The sequence below is a fragment of the Falco peregrinus genome, chromosome 9, assembly GCF_023634155.1.
Source record: "Falco peregrinus isolate bFalPer1 chromosome 9, bFalPer1.pri, whole genome shotgun sequence".
Classification (NCBI taxonomy): domain Eukaryota; kingdom Metazoa; phylum Chordata; class Aves; order Falconiformes; family Falconidae; genus Falco; species Falco peregrinus.
Window position 1 is genome coordinate 36,277,329 of NC_073729.1, and position 18,242 is coordinate 36,295,570.

At 45.9% G+C, this 18,242-nt stretch overlaps 2 protein-coding genes across 2 annotated transcripts in view; both read right to left on the reverse strand.

Moving 5' to 3' along the window:
- The window catches only part of TRPC4AP (transient receptor potential cation channel subfamily C member 4 associated protein), a 38,863-nt gene extending 34,487 nt beyond the window's left edge, over positions 1–4,376 (reverse strand). The window contains exon 1 of the mRNA XM_055814234.1: positions 4,050–4,376. Within this exon, the coding sequence (XP_055670209.1) occupies positions 4,050–4,376 (327 nt within the window). The remainder of the gene's footprint in view (positions 1–4,049) is intronic.
- A 3,968-nt stretch (positions 4,377–8,344) lies between these two features.
- EDEM2 (ER degradation enhancing alpha-mannosidase like protein 2) lies at positions 8,345–16,644 on the reverse strand. The gene is made up of 11 exons (XM_055814225.1): positions 16,516–16,644; positions 16,328–16,438; positions 16,218–16,257; positions 15,720–15,825; positions 14,549–14,674; positions 13,641–13,852; positions 12,318–12,459; positions 11,893–12,017; positions 11,030–11,174; positions 9,846–9,967; positions 8,345–8,997 (listed from the first exon to the last, which is right to left on the reverse strand). The coding sequence occupies exons 1-11, from the start codon at positions 16,620–16,622 to the stop codon at positions 8,506–8,508; spliced, it is 1,728 nt and encodes a 575-aa protein (XP_055670200.1). The 5' UTR covers positions 16,623–16,644; the 3' UTR covers positions 8,345–8,505.
- Between the last annotated feature and the right edge of the window lie 1,598 nt (positions 16,645–18,242).

Genomic DNA, 18,242 nt, shown 5'->3' on the forward strand with positions numbered 1-18,242 from the left:
ACTACAGAATCTACCAGATAGTAATCATAGCTACTAATCGTTTGTTTTGAACATCCTACCCTCAGAGAAAAATAGATCAACTAACATGTAAAAATTATAATAACTTCTCCGTGATTACTTTTTCCTTGCCCAAGTTTCTTCTTCAATTTTGAAAGAAAGCAAAATCTGTATGGATATCTAGGAAAAAGCAGAGGGGCAAGGAATACTGTATCTACAGCAGTCCTCTTCAGTCACCCAAAATAAGACTACTGAACTCTGATACTACCAATTTTGAGCATTTTTAGTGTATGACAGAGCTTTGGTCCCTGTTACAGAGAAAGCACGTCCAGGCTTTCTGATTCTCAGTAGCTGTCCTCTGCTGAAGAGGTATAAGCCTGCTAAGACCCATACAATTAGAACTAAAGTGGATTATATTCATGCGAAATTTTTTTTGTTGGTGGTATTATTGTAAGAAGGAAACAAAATCAACCAGAAAACAGAGTATTTTCTCAAGAGTTAGGAAACTACTACAGACTACTGATAACTTGTAATGGTAGGAGCTAGAAATCTGGATGTCTGAGGCAGAAAATGCTTTCCTTCCACAGAGAGATTTTTTTCAGAGTAGATAGGGACTATCCTGCTAAGGAAAGCATCTATTCCTGGGGAGAGCAGATCATGAAATACAGCTGGAAAAATGGACTCTCTTTTTCCATTCTGATTGTTTCAGTGAAGCCTTGGCAGTCCTGAGAGAGTGAGACCAGCGCTGATGATCTGCTCTTGGGACTGCACCAGAAGCATGCTAGTTTGCCAGCAAATCACTGGTTAGTGTGTTATTACACTGCTCTGTCTACCGGGATTCACATAGCTGCACCAAAGTACCTTCTGGTTTCATGTTATATACGTGCTTTTCACAGTTGGCTTGCAGCAGATGAAGTGCGTGCCCTCTTGCTGAGGGGATTTAAGCTTGATCCGCTGAGCCAAAATGTTCCCTTCCCTTCAAGGAACCACAGCACAAACGCCATCAGGTATTATTTACAGTGCCTGTGTGCACACATCACAGCTGTGCCAGGAGAGGCACTACAGACCAGGCAGCTCACAAGCAATATTTTCCCTTACTAGAAAATGTGCCACTTTTGGAAAGTTGGTCTGCTTCTATTTTACCAATATCTGAAAAGCCCCTTTCACTTGCTTTGTACTCTGTACTAGGGCAAACCTTGATAGAAGGTTATGCAATGTGACAACAATGATTGAGGCCTGCGTCCAGGGCAGCAGCTGATGCTAGCAATACACCTAAAATGGATATAAGAACAAATAATGGCAATACCTACAGAAATATGCTTTATCCATCAATCTTATTATTAATAACAAGAAAAAGAGACCAACCAGCAAAAAAGCTATGGCTCCTGGTAGGAGAGTACAGCAAGAACACCCATGGATCCAGATTTCAGAGCCTTAGCTGGCCTCAAAACTGCCAGATATTCAGGTGGCTGTTGCTGTCAAAAAACCTGTAATGTCCCTGTAAGATCAGACTGATGAATTTTCTGATGTAGGCCTGTCAACAATTATCCTTACCAATCCAAAGATAAGACCCTGCTTTGCTCATACAAAAATGGATCTTGAGATCACCTAAAAATAGTACACAAAGCTTCGTTTAAGAATAAATGCCACTGCTACCCACAGAAGAGTACTAATTGTCTCCCAGAGATCAGACGCTGAAATACAGTGACAACACTGCAGGAGAACACGACTCAGATGGCAGGCGCCACAGCAAGGAATGGTATTTCCCAATTTCTCTGGATTAAAATCTTGAAAAAGGTTTCTCTTCCTCTCGGGTCCACGCAGCATATGACCCAAAACTTCCTTGAAAAAGCAGGAAGAAAGAGCTCAAAGGACATTCTCCTAACTTGTTCTTCTAGACCCCAATACAACAGCTTGGAAACCTGATCTGCTCTCAGGCTTTTCAGGAGCAAATGAGTTGAGAAACTTAAGCAAGGGCTACCACACTGCCACTGAGGAGTCAACTACAGGATTACTGCAAATATTTTAATAAAAATAAAGAACAGCACCCAAAATTGCCTTATAATTCTTTAAAAGTTACATCGAAGTGTCTTATATTTAGACCGTCTGCAAACAAAAAACTGCTTCAAGGTAAAAGTGCAGAGACGACTTGCAAAGTTCAAAATCATTCAAGGAGTTGTTCCCCGCTCCCCCTTATTCCAGGTGATTTAGGAATGCATTCCTACAGCGTTGATGAAGCACTGGGAGCCCCAGGCATCCAAGCTTTAAGTCTTTCAGGGCAGCACGGTGACACTTGAATTTAAAAAGTGAAACAAACAAAACCCTAGCAATAAGAACAACCACCTCAAACTTCGGCATTACCAGGAGGAGGATATAACTAGCAGAAGTTTCCTCGATTACTGTAAAAGCCTGGTCATTTCCATAGCAGTTGTTTCCAACAATTCATAAAAGCCCCAAATTAAAACACAGTACCCACTGCATTTCTCAAGTGAACCAAAGCTCAGAGCAGAGGTACCATCCTAACAGATTGCGTTGGCACACAACGTTATCACCGGTTTATCTGAATTAAACCACTACGGTCGTGGAGGAGCCAGCATGAGCCCAGAGGTGGACAGGCAAGTTAGCGAGACAGCAAGCTACTCTGCCTACAGTAGATGAAATACACTCCTAAAACAATCACACAGAAATAACTTCCCTCAAGAGAGACAATATCAGGTTTAAATTCATGCAAATGATTTTCTTTTTCTTAAGCGTTACCCAAACTAGAATCTCTGCAAGCAGTACAATAGGGACAAAAGAGCTGTTAAAAATCACCTCCTGCTCTTTTCCCTATCTCAGCTACAGAACCACACAAAGACATTTATGACAAACAAATCTTCTCTTAGTAATTGCTCAGAATCTTGTTAATCAAGGAAAATATTGTTGTCTGCACTAGTGAAAACCACTTAGACAAATCCCATTTCTAATTCCATTTCAACTCTTTTAAGATACTTTAGCTCAATAAATCAACACCCGAATGCAAGTTCTTTATCCCACACTTCAGTTTCCAAGTCTTTGCACCATTTCACATCTAATCTGTAAAATAAATGCCAATTATTCTTCGGAAAAAGAAATGAATAGTCCTTTATCCGTGAGCATTTTCTTGAAAAAGCCAGCATAAGCACACGATGGGCACAAGCCTAGGTTAACAAGTTGATTTCATTTCTCGGTATTTCCCAGCATCATCAACTGGGAAAGACGACAAATTTGAAAGAGGTCTGGAACAGTTTAATGGAAAATCACCAGCACAAAGTCTGTCCCATTTGAGAGATAAAAAGTTGCCTAAGCCCTAATATCAAGAGGTTGCCTTTGTCCACCAAACATCCTAAATTTTGATGCCGCGTTGTTACAGTTGCAAGCAGAGCTTTCCTTTTTTTGCAGGAGAAAGCCACGGCGTCCAGCACCAACCAGAACAGCAGAGGAAGAAGACTCCTCTACAGCACGGCACGTACTTGTTCCGCTCCACAGTCCTTCTACAGGGAGCCCGAGGATGGGAAGGAGGGAAAGGCGCATGAAGGCCCACAGACACTCTCCTTCCCCACCGCGTGAGGCTCTGGGCCGCCCCCTGACCCAGCACCAAAGCGGCGCGGTCAGAGGGGGCTGGGGAGCCCCCAGTCTGGACCGAGAGAGGGCACTGCCAGACGCCCCCCCCCCCCCCCAGCAGCCTCGGCGGCGGGCCCCGCTAGGCCAGCCCGGCTCCCACCGGCCTCGGCGCTCCAGGAGGGGCCCGACAGCCCCAGGCTGGCGCTGAGCCCCGCCGAGGGGCCGCCAGGGCCGGCCAACACCCGCCTCCAGCCCCCGGCGGAGCAAGGCCTCGCGGGCCGGGCTCCCAGGCGGATCTGCAGGCCCTGCCCGAAGCCGGGGGGGTGGGCTCAGGGCAGGATGGGCAGCAGGCCTCCGCCAGCCCGCCCCTGCCCCCGGGCACAGCTCTGCCTATCCCCATGGTAGCCGCGCCAGCCCCCGGGCCCAGCTCACCCCCACCGCCGGAGGAGCCTCCCCCCATCCCGTAGTACCTGCGCCCCCCGCGTCAGGCCACAGCCGCTGAGCTGCCCGTGGCGGAGCTGCGCCAGGATGTTGGTGGCCGCCGCACGGGCTCCGCGCCGGCCCCCCCCCACCGGGCCCGGGGCCCCCCGCCGCCGCCGCCGCCATGGCCGCTCCTCCGCTCGGCCGGAGACAAACAGGAAGCGCCCCCTCCCCCGCCGCTTTGTACGGAGCGGCGCGAGGGACGCGCCGCAGCGCCCCCGCCCGGGCCCCGTGCGCACTGCGCCGCCCGGCGGGGGCCGCTGGGAAATGTAGTGCGGCTGGGCGGGGCGCGCATGCGCGGGGCCACCGCGGAGCATGCCGGGAAGGAGGACACCCGCCCCCCCCCGCCCTGACAGGAGCCACCGCTCTCCACGCCCAAGTTTTATTGCCATTAAAATACCCGCATGTGCTCTGCAACTACATTTACTATAAATTCACCAGCTAAGGCGAGCGATTCAGGCACAGAGGCAAAAGTAGAATCCCTGGCGCAGCACCCGCCAGCTCTTGGAATCAAGTGAAAGAAACCACAACATAAGAGATATGAGGGAGAGCCCAGGCCGCAGGACAGTCCGTCAGCACAGAGGTGCCCTGGCCCTGGAAGAGGGGAGAAAACTGGACTCGATAGACTTCTGAGGCAGGAGCTCTTCACCACACCAAAGCAAAACAGTGTAAATTCCTAAATAAAAAAATTCAAAACCAAGCAAAAGACAACACAGCACATGGAGAAGACAGATACTTGGGAGTGAGGCCTTGACTAAGGGCGCAGGCAGGCAACAGCTCCAAGGGACCCAAGAGGTGTCACCAGCACAGCACCCCAGCTCTGGGTCTCCGCGAGACAGCAAGGAATGCAGCATACAATATGGGTGCCCAAAATTGTGACAGTTTTAAAAGCTGACCTTCATTTATATTCCATTTTAAGTTCCCTTTGTTGTACAAGAGCAATAGAAAGCAATAAAGACACTGGAGATTAACACGACCCTTAACAGCACTGCCAAACCAGTGCTGTCATGGCATCCAGGTGATGGATTTGAGTTTGAGAGCATCACATCCTGCATCTCTTCTCACCACCATATGGGCCTAGATGATAATCCCAGCTTTATTTGTAAGAAGCAAGATCTGCTAATGGAGGACTTGCTGTTCAGATAAATTGTGTTCACAGAAAGCCACCAGGCACTGCAATTGAAGAAACACAAACGTGGCAGTCCTTTCACTTGCACAACCACCCTGCCTCAGATACAAAAGGCTGCTCTCTGTCCCCTTTCCTAGGGCTTCCCCTGCGCCCCTCTTGCTTTCTGGGATTTTTGCCATTTGCCAGCAATCTGTGTGAAGGTCTGCCTCTTTTTGTTCTACCTTCTTTGTTAGCTCCATTAAAATAGTCTTTCACAAGATGTTTGTCTGACTTCATCAACCTACAGCCTCTCCAAATTCAAACAATTACTTCAGAAATACCTCAGAAAATTTGGCTTTAAGTTTTGGGCTTTGCAGGCTGCTTAGAGTGGAGGGGGAAAAAAAATACCAAACCAACCACAATTACAAGTATGGCATCAACAGCAAATGCTAAACTTTGAGTGGTGAAAGATAGCACAGAAACAACCAAAATCCATGGTTTCCTTCCAGCCTTTGACAGATGCCACAAGTATGCACTAGGTGGGACCTTTTCAGCACTGACCTGCCTCATTTGGAAGCCATCCAAAATTGCCACTACCCATCTGTGTTTCACACACATCTCCTTTTGGATTCCTGACAAAACTTCTCTACATTCTGCTAACATGACCAAGTACTCACCATATTGCTCGATTGTAGCTCTCCCTCCAGCTGGAATATGCCAGAATAGACCTGCCGTTTCTTCCCACAGGTGCCCTTCATTGTGAGGCTCCTGGGAGGAAAGGCAGCAGGAAACCACATGTTTTAGCTTTTCTTTTTACTAGCTGATTTGTGACAGTAATTTTGAATCCATCAAGTTCCCACTAACAGCAGAACCTCTTACATTATATGTACAGGGAATGGAATCTCATGTCTAGTGAGACAAGCAGCCACTAACGATTTCATCCTGCCATCCCCTACAGAGATGCTCAAACATCTGTCCATCACATTGCCTATGAAATAGCACAGCTTGTTTGCACATCACCAAGGCTCAAGCATGCTCTCTTCCCCCCTACAGCTAGGCCAAGTCATAGTTTTCCATTTAAAGAAAAGACAAGATCCTAAGAAATCACATCACAATTCTTTTTGTTACGAGAAAATCTTAGTAAGATGGTAGTCACTCTCAAATTCTGTAACAAACCAAAATTAAGGCTGTCTTGTGTTATTCTGACTCATCCATCCCATAGCACTAATCAAGATCCATCTAATTACTTGCAGTAGAACAGTAGCTTTCTTTCAGCTCCAGCTGTGCTAAGATCTTAGGTCCTAAGGCTATTACCCCTTGGTTCTGCTACTGGAGCCTCTTAGGTGAGGGTACCAGAATGCCATGGTTAGCAGAGCTCTACTGTGTTGGTAACCTGCAGCCTATCCAGCAAATCCTTTGTTTTCCTCTTTTTCATGGGTGGAGCAGTACCGAGAGAGAATGAGGACCGAGCACTGAGTGAAACCATCCCAGAAGGCCTGCATTTTGTTGTTCCACACATTATACAATGAATACCTTGTGAGGTATGAACAGCTGGAAAAGAAAAAGATAACCTTATGGTTACAAGGAGCCACTAACGATAGCTCCATCTTGTCTAACAATGCCTCAGTTTTAGGGTGCTCCTCTCTCGGTACCTCCCCTGCAAGTTGTTTCAATGCAGTATTTCTACCACAGCAGCTGTCCCACCTGCTTGAAGGAAAGGAGAAGTGCAGAGCTGGAAAGGAGAAGTACAGAGCTAGCAGGGCCTGTACAGGTTACCAAACCTTCTGATAAGTCAGTCCATCCAAAGCTGCGTCTTTTACTGTAGTTTACTCACAACTGCAACAGGATTTCCATCCTGAAGGGTAGGCGTGCAGATTTTATGTAACTTTATAAAACTTATACAGATAAAAGGCAAACGCGATAGTTTCTCAAAGCAACCCCACACTAGCAAAGACTGGACACTGATGCTGTTGTATATAAGTGCTTCACTAGCCACATGGATTTATTGATGCTGTACCTCTAACCCACTCAAATGACTATAGCTTGTCTGTGCTTGTTCCAGGCTCCTCACTTTCCAGCAGGCTTGATGGAAGTCCAACACTCTTCTGCCCTCCCCCCTTTTTGTTTTCAGAAAGGAAAATTTTTTGTAACACTACAGATGTCTCTCTGATCATTGCATACACCTGTCAAAGACACTAATAACACCCTTAAAGGTTTGGATTTGTTGAGTCAGCTGAACACCAGGAGGTTTCATGCCTTTCACCTGTTAAGAAAGACAGAAATGCAGTTTACTCTCCATTAGAGGCTCACAAGGAGCACTCTCACTGCCTGCTGCAAGGAGCTGCTTATGAACGTCTGTTCAGCTGCCTCGCACCCCAAGGGAGAGTTGCACTTCAGTCTGAAACAAGTCCCCTCCCATCCTACCCTTACGCATGCTACACATACAGCTCAGCTGGTCCACCCGGAGGCCAACTGCACTGACTGAGGTGGCTGATGCAGTTACACAAGTGAGGCACAAAGGGAAGTTTGAAAGAGGAAGGAAATGGGAAAACTTCATAGGAAAAGCACGTTAGATTCTGTAAGAAGCTAGCTCTACTGCAGAGTAAATTGAATCTTTGCTAGTTCACGCTCCACCTCAGTTTGCAGATGACATTACCTGGATCTTTAGTGAATGGGTTCCAGGCAGGTGGTACTGACCCACACCAATTCTACATACAGAGGAACTGAGTGTTTTTCTATGTTGCAAGTGCTCTGCTCCCCCATGCCATCCTTCACATTCAACAGACATGCTAGACCTACAAATCTGAGCCTCCACCTCAAAATCAACAGGTTTTCTTGACTGGTCATCAGTCTCCCAGGGAAACCACATGCTCATAAAGAGGCCAAAGATACCAGGTGGAGCACATCACAGAGGAGACTTAGGCTCAGAAGTGAAGTTACAGCTAGTAATCCCTGCTCTTCCCCTTATGACAGGGAACCGTTCAGGCTCATTTTTATAGAGCAAAGCAAGCTGTGGACTCTGCGTAAGCCTGTAAAACTTCAAAACAAACTCACAATGAAATAAACAAGATACCTCTAACCTGTAGACTTTTTCTTTTTCTGAACACCTGTTTCCTTTTGAAGCAACCAATTGGTCTGAGACTAACAACTTGACAGCATTAACAGCTGATATCTGAATCACAGTTTATGAACAAGCAGTAGCAGAATTTAATAGGAAGCTGTTTCACTTCATAATACAATTCACATTGTGAGGTATGACACTTTCCATTATGAAACTATAAAAATATATTCCTAGAGTCTGAATTAAGTTCAATAATTTAAAGCGATGATGAAAAGAGTCAGGTGTTATCTAGGAAGACCTGTCCCAGTACTGCAAGCTTAGAGTTAAAAGATTGACTGGGGCAACTCAGAAGGGAGTGTGAGCTTTTCCCAGAGTTTCTTTTCTCTACACCCTTCTCCAAAGAGGCATCTTCAGGGTCTTTTGCACTTTCCCCTTCACCATGGTCCGAAGCTCTTTTTAAAGTTAATTTCTTGTTTTTCTTCATTGAGTAAAATTCCCGCATCAAGTCTTCCACCTCCCACTGCTCTTCCTTACGCTTTCTACAGCAGTGCAGTGCAGCAGGGTCTATAGGATGAGCTTCAGTGTTGAAGATGTATCCTCCAGCATTCAAGACGCATTCCCCGTATGGTGTAATCACCACATCAAAGACCGATCCATCATTGTGAATGAAGTTGTCTGGGTCAAACAGCAGGTACAAGTATTTCACTGTTTCAGCCAAAAAGAAGGATTCCATGCGATTATCCAGTCTGTGATCTCTCAAGTCTTTGATCTACAGGAGAAGAAATACAGTGGGTTACTGTTGTATCAAAATCAGTAGGTTATGAACTTAGTGGGAAAAGTAAAACCAGCTTGCAATTCATTTCAGTTTAACAGGACAGTGAGGCACCAATACACCCTGCATTTTAAACAGTTGTACACAACTACATCAACAAGGTTCCAGATGTTTGGATTTAGCATAGTACTATAATAAGGAGCAGGAAACTAACTATCAGAGAAAGGTACTTCCTATCTGGGCAAGGAGGTTAAAAGTGAGAAACCTCCCATCATTTCCCCCACTAAAAAAAATTAAGATAAAATCATAAGGCTTTTACCTACTTCTCAAATCACAAGGCCTAATTACCAATGTTTATAAGGAGTTTCTTGTAAAATAGAGCTTGACAGTATGTTTGAAATCTTTTATTAAATGATTCTGGAGAAATCACTCATTGCATTTCTCCTGTGTTTGGCTGGATTTTCAAGGCATAGTGGGAAAGCATAATCACACAACTGGCAGATACAAAGCCTATATATGAGCCTTCCTGCTGAGGTGAAACACCTATTAGCTACCAAGGTGCAGGAGAAGCTTGTGATGCTCTCCCATGTTCTGGGCTCTGGTGCAACAGCCCATGACAGAATTTGGCCCACTGTTCAGGCTGTAAGGAAAGTTACTACCAGAAACATAACCTGCAGTCACCAGATCAGCTTCACAGAGAAACACAAGGGGTACGTCTGAAAAAAGTCATGTTTCAACAAAAGTGATTAATTGGCTAAATGGCAAAAGATCATTCATGAGAACACTTTCTAAAAGATGTTTTTTAGCAGCCATTTAGCCAACCGAGCTGTTGATTTAGCACTTACAGTTGCAAATCCACAGTCCACCTTGCTGATCTTCTCTATTGACTCCACTGCGTCTCTTCCCAGTTCTAAGAGCGTGGGATCTCTTGTCGCACGGTACAGATACATTGCACTCTCAATCAGCTCTGCAAAAAAACCCCAAACATTTGCAAGCATAAAGATTACCAAACCATGGACACAGGCAAGATGAGATATTCCTTGAATAAATTTTAAAGTAGGATGATCAGATAAACAGCCTAACTTGCCTTGTATTTCCTCTGGCTCAGAAGTGCAGATACTTTTACTAAGGATGTGCTACAAAAACTCACTAGCCAGATTGCATCAGCTCAGGTAAGAGTGAATAATGCACCCATCCCGCCTTCAGGGAGGGGAGCAAGAGAGAAAAAGCAAGAAAAAAAACCACACCCCAATTGTCAAAGGAAGAAAAGAAAGATGCTTCTAGAAAGGATTACAAACAAGAAATTCAACACCCAAACCCCAGGTTTTAAATACTGTAATCCCCTGAAACATGGGTATCTAAAACACTGCAAAACCAAACACTATGGAAATACTCTATATAGACAACATATGCACTGTGCTGTGTTTACTCAGTAAAGAAACAGGTCTTTTTGGATGATATAATAAATTTTAAAGTTAATTCTCTTTTTTTTTTTTTGGTCAGAGTTGTAAAAAAAAAAATCAGAAAAAAAAAAAGACAGCTCATTTCATTGCAGTACCACAGACAACACATAACCCCTCTTTTATGTTGAGCTTTACTAGTGCAACTAGAATCAGTTTATTTCAGGAACTCAGCAGAGCTAGAATGGTCTATTCATACTCACTTTCAATTCCTAAACCTAAAGGACACAAGCAGTCACATCAACATTTCACATGACTTAAAAACATCCCATGTCAGACAGTCTAACACTTAAACACGTCAAATCCTACACTGTGCACCCAATTCATTAACAGGCCACCTTTATATAGTAACACTATGGGTTGCTTCCTTTAAAAGGTAGCCCTGCTTTTGTGAATGGAAGAAGGCAAAACACATAGCTTTGACTGTAGAAATCACTGGTAAAATGCATGCAGGAATTAATTCAAAGCAAAACTGGGGATGATTTTTGGAAGGCAGGTGTTGCTGATGTGATCTTACCACCAGAGCAAAAGCAGGAGTCCATGTTCCTTTCTATTTCACTTCTGCTTACCCGGCCTGAGTGGATATCCTTCTCTCTTGTCCACTGTATAGCCTTGGGGAATGTTGTACAACTCAGGCAGCCCACCAAACTGCTTCCAGACAGTGTAATAGTTGAGGAAGGTTCGCATGGCATTATCTACATCCCCAATTAGGCTCTGAGAGAGAGGAAACAATTACCAAAGCAACATCTGGCTGGAGAAGAAACTACACAGGAATTGATGCAATAACACTACTCTAGTCAAAGCAAGAGATAGTGACAGAAATGGGTTGTTCAAGCAGGTCCGAGTGGTGTAACTAATACTTGGGCATGATGCCTTAAGAATAGGTAAGACTGAAGAGGAGACAGATGCTGTTCTTCTGTTGGATCACATTACACACACCTGAAATAACTAAAAATCAAAACTTCATGTTAACAGAAAGTTGCATTTCTTCAGTCAGTTTCTTTTAGTCAATCACAGCATCCAGTCTATTTTAGTGGGGATAAAGTCCCAGACCAAATGTAAAGGACTGATGAGAAAGCAACCTCTCAATGGGACAGCATTCACACAAATAAAAGCATTTATGAGGTTGGAGGAAAAAGAGGTGTGATTTTCTTTTTCCTTACATTCCCATCTGGATGTTGAGACCACAATCAGTAGAGTGTGCTACAACAAAACTGCCCTCCCATCACGCTCAATGGGAGACTTTTTTTAATAGACCATAGATAAAGTCAACATCTGCTTTTCTACAGGCTGAAACTACTGTAGATTTCACCAGAGATCGCAATAAACTTTTAAACCAGCACAGAGAGTTATATTCCTAACTTTTATATCAAAGACCAACCTAAGACAGATGAACAAAATCACCATATGCTACTGGTATGACAGCTCTTACCTGTAGGCCTGGCCAGTAGGCCTCCAGGGACTGAAAAACAGGCATGGACACTGTTCCTTTGTACATCTGAACCCAGAGATACCAGTCATCAAACTTTGTGTAATTTTTGATAGCTTTGTTATATTCTATAAAGAAACATAGATGGTAGGTAATCCAACAAAAAAAATCTTTTTTTAAGAATGAGAGAAGCCCCTTTTTCACTTCAGCCATGTCAAATGAATGACTTATCAGGATGCTCGCTTTGGTAACTCTTTGTTATCACAGACTGTTCGAAAGTATTACAACAAAGGCTTCAGGAACAGTCTTGAATGTACCCGATTACATTCTTCATCATCTCCTTCCATAGTCCTACGTGCCAAGTTTTTACAGGTGCAGTCAAGAAGGCATTCCTGGGCCCCTTCACACAGAAAAAAAAACCTGCTCACCTAGAAACATGGACATCAGCTCCTTGTCCTGCAGGAGAATGGCTCCTTTAACAAGGTATTCAAAGTAGGAGTCCACTCCTGCCCCAATGCCAGCATCTTGGGCCACCCACTTGGCAGTTATCACATCAATGTGGTTACCAACCTGGAAGAAGCGAGGGAGGAAGAGAGAGGGAACTGAAGTGGAAATAAAGCTTATGTACTGAACAAGAATTAAAAAAAAAATCCCAACACCACCACCACCACACAAGAAACCCTTGACCTTTTTTCAGACCATCCATTTCACAGATTCCCATTGGCCATTCCAACTAGCATTTTCTCCGTTACAAGACACTTTTATCAGTATTAGAGAAGTACAAACGGCAGAAAATGTAACTCTGGGATTTTATGCTTCCAATATAAAAGAGTTGCACTGGTGAAAACAAAGCACCATTATGCTACTGTAAAAATGCACAATTTCAACATGATGTGTCTGGTCCTAATTCCAATCTGACAAGAGATTAGAGAAGGATGAAAAGGTACAGATACAGAGATGGAGGCCACAATGTCAAAGGCATGAAAGCTGGCATGCTAATATTTAAACAGATCCTTCAAACCTTAGACTTGTCAGCCTAGAAACAGACCAAGCTGACGGGAGAATCAACTAAACAATCCTGACTTGCTTAGCAAAGATGAAAACCACCAGGCTATTCAGTTTCTTTCCTGAAGAAGGATTAGGGTATAAACCAAAAATAAACAGATTCCAAAGTAAACAAAACAAAATTTTTCTCATACAGCATATGAACAAATCCGTTCCTCTTCACATAGGCAACACTAGGAGTTCAAATGGGTTCTAAAAGCAGCTGTAGAAATTAACTGAAGAAACATCGACCAGGAGAAAGCGAACACAGAGATAACACTTCTAGCTCTGTATACTCCTGAAACACCGAATCTGTAGAGACTGGTAGTATCTTGGTACACTCGCCACACTCTTATTCTCTTCCGTAGGCCATTGTCCCACCAGGCATAACACAGACTTTTTATTTGATCTGTTACAGCTGCTGTTACAAAAACTGCCATACCCAGTAGGAAGCATTTGTCTCCCAACCACATCTGTTATGGAACAGAACAATGGCATAATGTTGGGTTATGCCACTAAAGCAGAGATGTGGATGCTGCAGGTGCTCAGGAACAATGTCAAACACGCGACTTCAGCCCAGTTATTAGCACTGTGGCTATTTATCTAGTTCTCTCTCCTCTCTGTTTATGCTTTTTTTCACTCAGAATTGCATCCACAAAACTATATAAAAAGGAGGCCAGCAAATTCAAAGTCCATTCTTCACTCACCAGCCCAATATCTGAGCGATTTTTCCACAGTGCCTTCAAAGCCTTCCTGGCAACATCCTCAAACACAGGGTCACCAGTAAGGTGGCTTAAAGTAGCAAATTCCACTATGAATGTACCAATTCCAGCAGTACAGGTAACAGGAGTCTCCCCAGGGTTTACTCCATGCAGCAAGTTCACTGTTCCATATGGCATCCCAGTTGGGGTCTGAAAAGCTGACACACAGTGGGTTTGGTTCATGTGAGTGTTCACTGTTACACGTGCCTCACATTCCACTGCACACAGGCAAGAAGCAGGACTGGAGCAATTCCAGTAACTGCAAAGAACATAACGAGAAGTAGAGCGTGATTTTGGGAGGGGCAGAGAGGGTACCTCAAGCAACACACAGTCCTGGGAAGGTACTGCAGATCTCTTCCACTTTGCCCACAGCAGCAGGCTGCATGCCTACTTTGTTTTAACAGCACAAGCAGCATAGTAAAAATGGAACTAACCACACTGGATAGCAAAGGGCAAATGCTGAAACTGTGATTACTCAGGGGTAGCCCAGGGTGCACAGCACATAAGAGAACAGTGCCATGGTACTGGGCACACATCCCCGCAGCAGGGGAAGATAAGGCTGAACTTTCTTGTTTTTACAAGCTGCTGTTTCAGACCCTTTATTTATTATTTATATTAAATAATTTTCCCTCAACAAGCAACAAACAAACAGAGTTGTTAAACGCACACAACAACTGGCATGCATGTATACAGCTGGCATCACGCACTTTACGTTTTCCACACATGCTAAACTTGCTTTGAGCTCAGGGAACGTAGGACTCTTACGAGTTTACACATCAAGCAGTGCTGTCTTCAAACACACCAGTCACCTCGTGAATTACAGCACAGTAACACAAAACCAGACAAGTTCTCACCTGGCAGGAGTTTGCGAGCTGCTTCCTCTGCCATCCTCAGGAGAGGTCCAGAGCAGGGCCAGCCCACTTCTACTTCAATGCCAGCCTTCTTTGATAGCAAGTGAGCAGAGAGGAGACCACCCACCACTGGAAGGTGCCCAATAAGAATCCCATTAAAGAACGTGGCAGGGGAATGAAATCTTGGTATTGGTTGTATTTACAATGATGCAGAGGCAGTGTTTATGGGGAAGAAAACTGAGGTGATTCATCCTTAATGGCCTAATTCAATACACCACAAAAGAAGAGTGATTTGTTTCTTCCTGCCTGTTTGCAATGGGTGGCCGATATCTTTCTTGCCTTATTTTAGAAGCATCAGATCCTACTTGCCCTACTACACCTGCACTGCCCTGCAGACAATCAGAGAGCTAACAGCACAATGAACACGAACTCTATGAGAGGAATTCTGTCATTTCTTCTAGACAGCTTAAAACTACGTTTGTGTGAAGTAATACAGTGTACCTCGTTAAATTCCTTGGTGAAAAAATGTCTAGGTCCGAGCCAAGAGTTTCAGTGCAAATGACAGAAGCAGGGAGCTATTAGCCCTTTACACAGCCTTGTCTACTGTCACATAACAAGCACAAACACAGAGAAATGACACCACTGCAAAAATTGGCTCAGCAATATTTGACAGGAGAAACAAAAAAGCGTAACTAACGGTTTTGTTCCCTGGCAGTGTCTTTTACTTGGATGGCCCTAAGGCAGTTAGACACTCAATCGGGTACAAGACTCCCAAGGCCTTTGTGATTTTCAAAGAACAAAAAAGGCAAGTTTCACTTCATGACACTAAAGCGAAAGAATTAATCACTATTCCAAAATAGTATGTAAAAAAAGACAGTATGTAATTTGTACTTTTTCAGTGGAAAAGATGTTTACTCCAAATCTCACAACATGGCAACAGAATATTGGAACTGCCACGTATATTTCTGTTTGCATTGGGGCGTGAAGCAAAAAGGCAATGTGCAAAGACAAAAAGGAAGTGAAACTTATTTGGGATTTTTCTTTTTGTTTACGTGTCCTGTTACACTGCATTACAAATTCACTCTGTTCACTAACTCCTGTTATCTCTGTGTACAGTTCAGAGACTTGTACAGTGGATATTCAGCATAAACACCATAGAAAGAACCCACCTCACCTCGAATGTTAGTTTCAAAGACAGATGCATTGACATCAATGTCAAAATCCACCCCCTCCTGCAGCACATTGACCACTCGCTGAAACTCAGACACATTTCCCAAGATCTGCACGGAGAGCAGGACAACAAAGAAGGCTCAGAGGTCATGGGAAAATAAAGGTGCAATTCAGTGTTAAGGGCTAATTCTAGTTTTGTTTCACTATTTTGTGAAATCATTAATTACAAATAGAACTAAAAAAAAGCAACTGACAGTTCTGCTTCATTTCAAAACGTTTGCCAGTGTCAGAAGGTACCAGGGCTGGGAGCTCTGGCACCTGCCTCCCAGGGCTGGAGCCAAGGCAAACGCAAAAGCTGCGTGGTCGATTACTGACTGACTTTCCATCGCTACCGCGTAACGGGCGGGTGCGAGGGCGGCTGCCGGCGGCCCTGAGCGGGCGGAGGGCCGGGCTGCGGGCACGGGCAGGGCCGAGCCGGGGGCGGGCGGCCGCTCGCACTCACCAGCAGCGTGTCCAGGGCGTCGATCAGCGTCAGGGAGAAGCTGCGGAGGAGAGAAGCGAGGTGAGGGGCGCCCCGCAGCGAGGCCCCCGGGCCCGACGCCCCGTCCCTACCTGCCCCAGGTGTCCTGCCCGTCACAGGTCAGCGGCCGCAGCTCGTCGTAGGGGAAGGCGCTCTCCAGGTAGTGCTCGTAGGCATGGTAGAACATGGCGCGCACCCGCTCCCTGAGGCACAAGCACAGGCCCGGTCCGGCTGGGTCCCCACGTCACGGCTCAGCCCCACCGCCCGGCCCCACACTCACCGGTAGGAAGCGACGTCCAGCTCCCGGGCGGCCGCGCCGGTGCCTGCCGGCGGTGCCGGGAGCCGCAGTGCCCACAGACACAGCCAGCAGCCGAGCGAGCGCAGCATGGCTGCCGCCCGCCCCCGCACCGCCGCCAGCCAATGGGAGCGGCAGCGGCGGCTGACGTACGTGCCCCGCGCCGGAAGTGCCTCGTGCTGGGCGCCTGTGTCCGGGGCGCGCGGGGCCGTGCGGGGGCTCAGCGAGTGGCGGGCGGCGGGCTTCCTCCCGCTGCTTGGCCCTGTGAGGCGCTTGTTGAGGAACTTACCGCTAGGGCTGGCGATAAAACCGCAGTTACCCCACACACCGAAGAGTGAGGTGCCTGCGTTACTTCACCAGGGGCTGTAACTCCCTGTCGCAGGGATGGGGGGGTGCCCAGGGGCAGAAATGAGCCTCCTAGGCAGGTCAGAAGGCCCTGGGGGAGCTGGCAGCACTAGAGGTGTAGCTGTCAGACCTGAAAATAAATAAAACAAATACCAAGATCTGTATAGTATCAGTGTGTTAGAAGGTGCTTGTCCCGTGTGGGTAGAGGAGCTGGTTCCTGGCACTGCTGTGAAATACCTGTCTGGAAGTGAGGTTGGAAAAAGGCTCAGAATATCTGTGAAACAACCAGGAGACTCCTGGCCTGTGAGCCTTCCTCCTGACAAACTGTCCCGGTGCTCTTTCTCCCTCTAATTCAAATCCAGCTGTCAGGGAGTTTTGTGTGATGTATCAAGACCTGCTGCAGAGGAGTCGGCAGCTGAGCTGGTGTGCGGAGCCTGTGGTGGTGTTGCCCTCCTGCACTAGGAGTAGGCTTCACATCTTGGCATATTCCCCCATGCCAGAGCAGGACTGGCTCTGAGGCAGCTGGGATCACAGCAGCCCGCTTCCCTGCAAAAGGAATGAGTCCCCTGGGGCTACCGGTGCTGTGGCTCATGTCAGGGAAGATTTCCGAGCCCCTGCTCCCAGGGTGATTACACAGATTTTGGTGTCCTGCTCTTGAACTGGCAGGTTGCATTTCAACATTGGAGCGATTGGCAGGGTGCTTTGTACACCTGCATCTTTACACTTTGAGCCACAGTAAATCCTTCTCTTTCTCCCCAATGTGTGCCCACTGGTGAGGAGGAATGAGATGGTATCCTGGCATGGAGAGCAGAAACACGAAGTGATAAACCAGTCCTTTGCCTGGCAAAGGTGCAGCACATAGAAATCAAGACTAAACTAGCTTGCTCGCAGGAGAGGAAGGGGCACAAATAATTCAACCCGTTGTCATCTCGGGCTGGCATTTAGCAGCAGGGAGGGCTGGCTGTTGATGTTCTTTAATAAAACAAACCCACTTTACCCCAAGACTCCTCGCCTGGGGCTGTCCCACTAGGTGTCAGTGCACACTTGTGTACCAGCGCGGCTGCCCACAGCTCTGCTCTGTGGCAGCAACAAAAAGCCACTGAGTAATTTCGGCGTATTGTTCATTTGCTGCAGCTGTAATTTAGGTTTCTGGGGCCATTTATCATAAAGCTGTCTGCTTTCTTATTCCATGGCTCAAGGCTGCTCGCATGCATCTGGCTGTATTCCTGGGAGAATCAGACTATTGGAGCTGATTTCACTAAAAGCTGTCACAGTACATTACTGGAGTGCATTTTATTAAAGTTCATTTTCCAGACTTAAATTTAACAGTGTTCTAGACCACTGTCATTTACCATATACTGGAACAG

Bases quoted from the DNA above. Each gene is read 5' to 3' on its own strand.
- EDEM2 (XM_055814225.1), bottom strand. From the start codon at position 16,622: ATGCTGCGCTCGCTCGGCTGCTGGCTGTGTCTGTGGGCACTGCGGCTC. The intron at 16,439-16,515 runs GTGAGTGTGGGG...CTTGTGCCTCAG, and splicing joins CTGGACGTCGCTTCCTACCG to GGAGCGGGTGCGCGCCATGT. The intron at 14,675-15,719 runs GTGAGGTGGGTT...GGCACCTTCCAG, and splicing joins CTTTGAAACTAACATTCGAG to TGGTGGGTGGTCTCCTCTCT.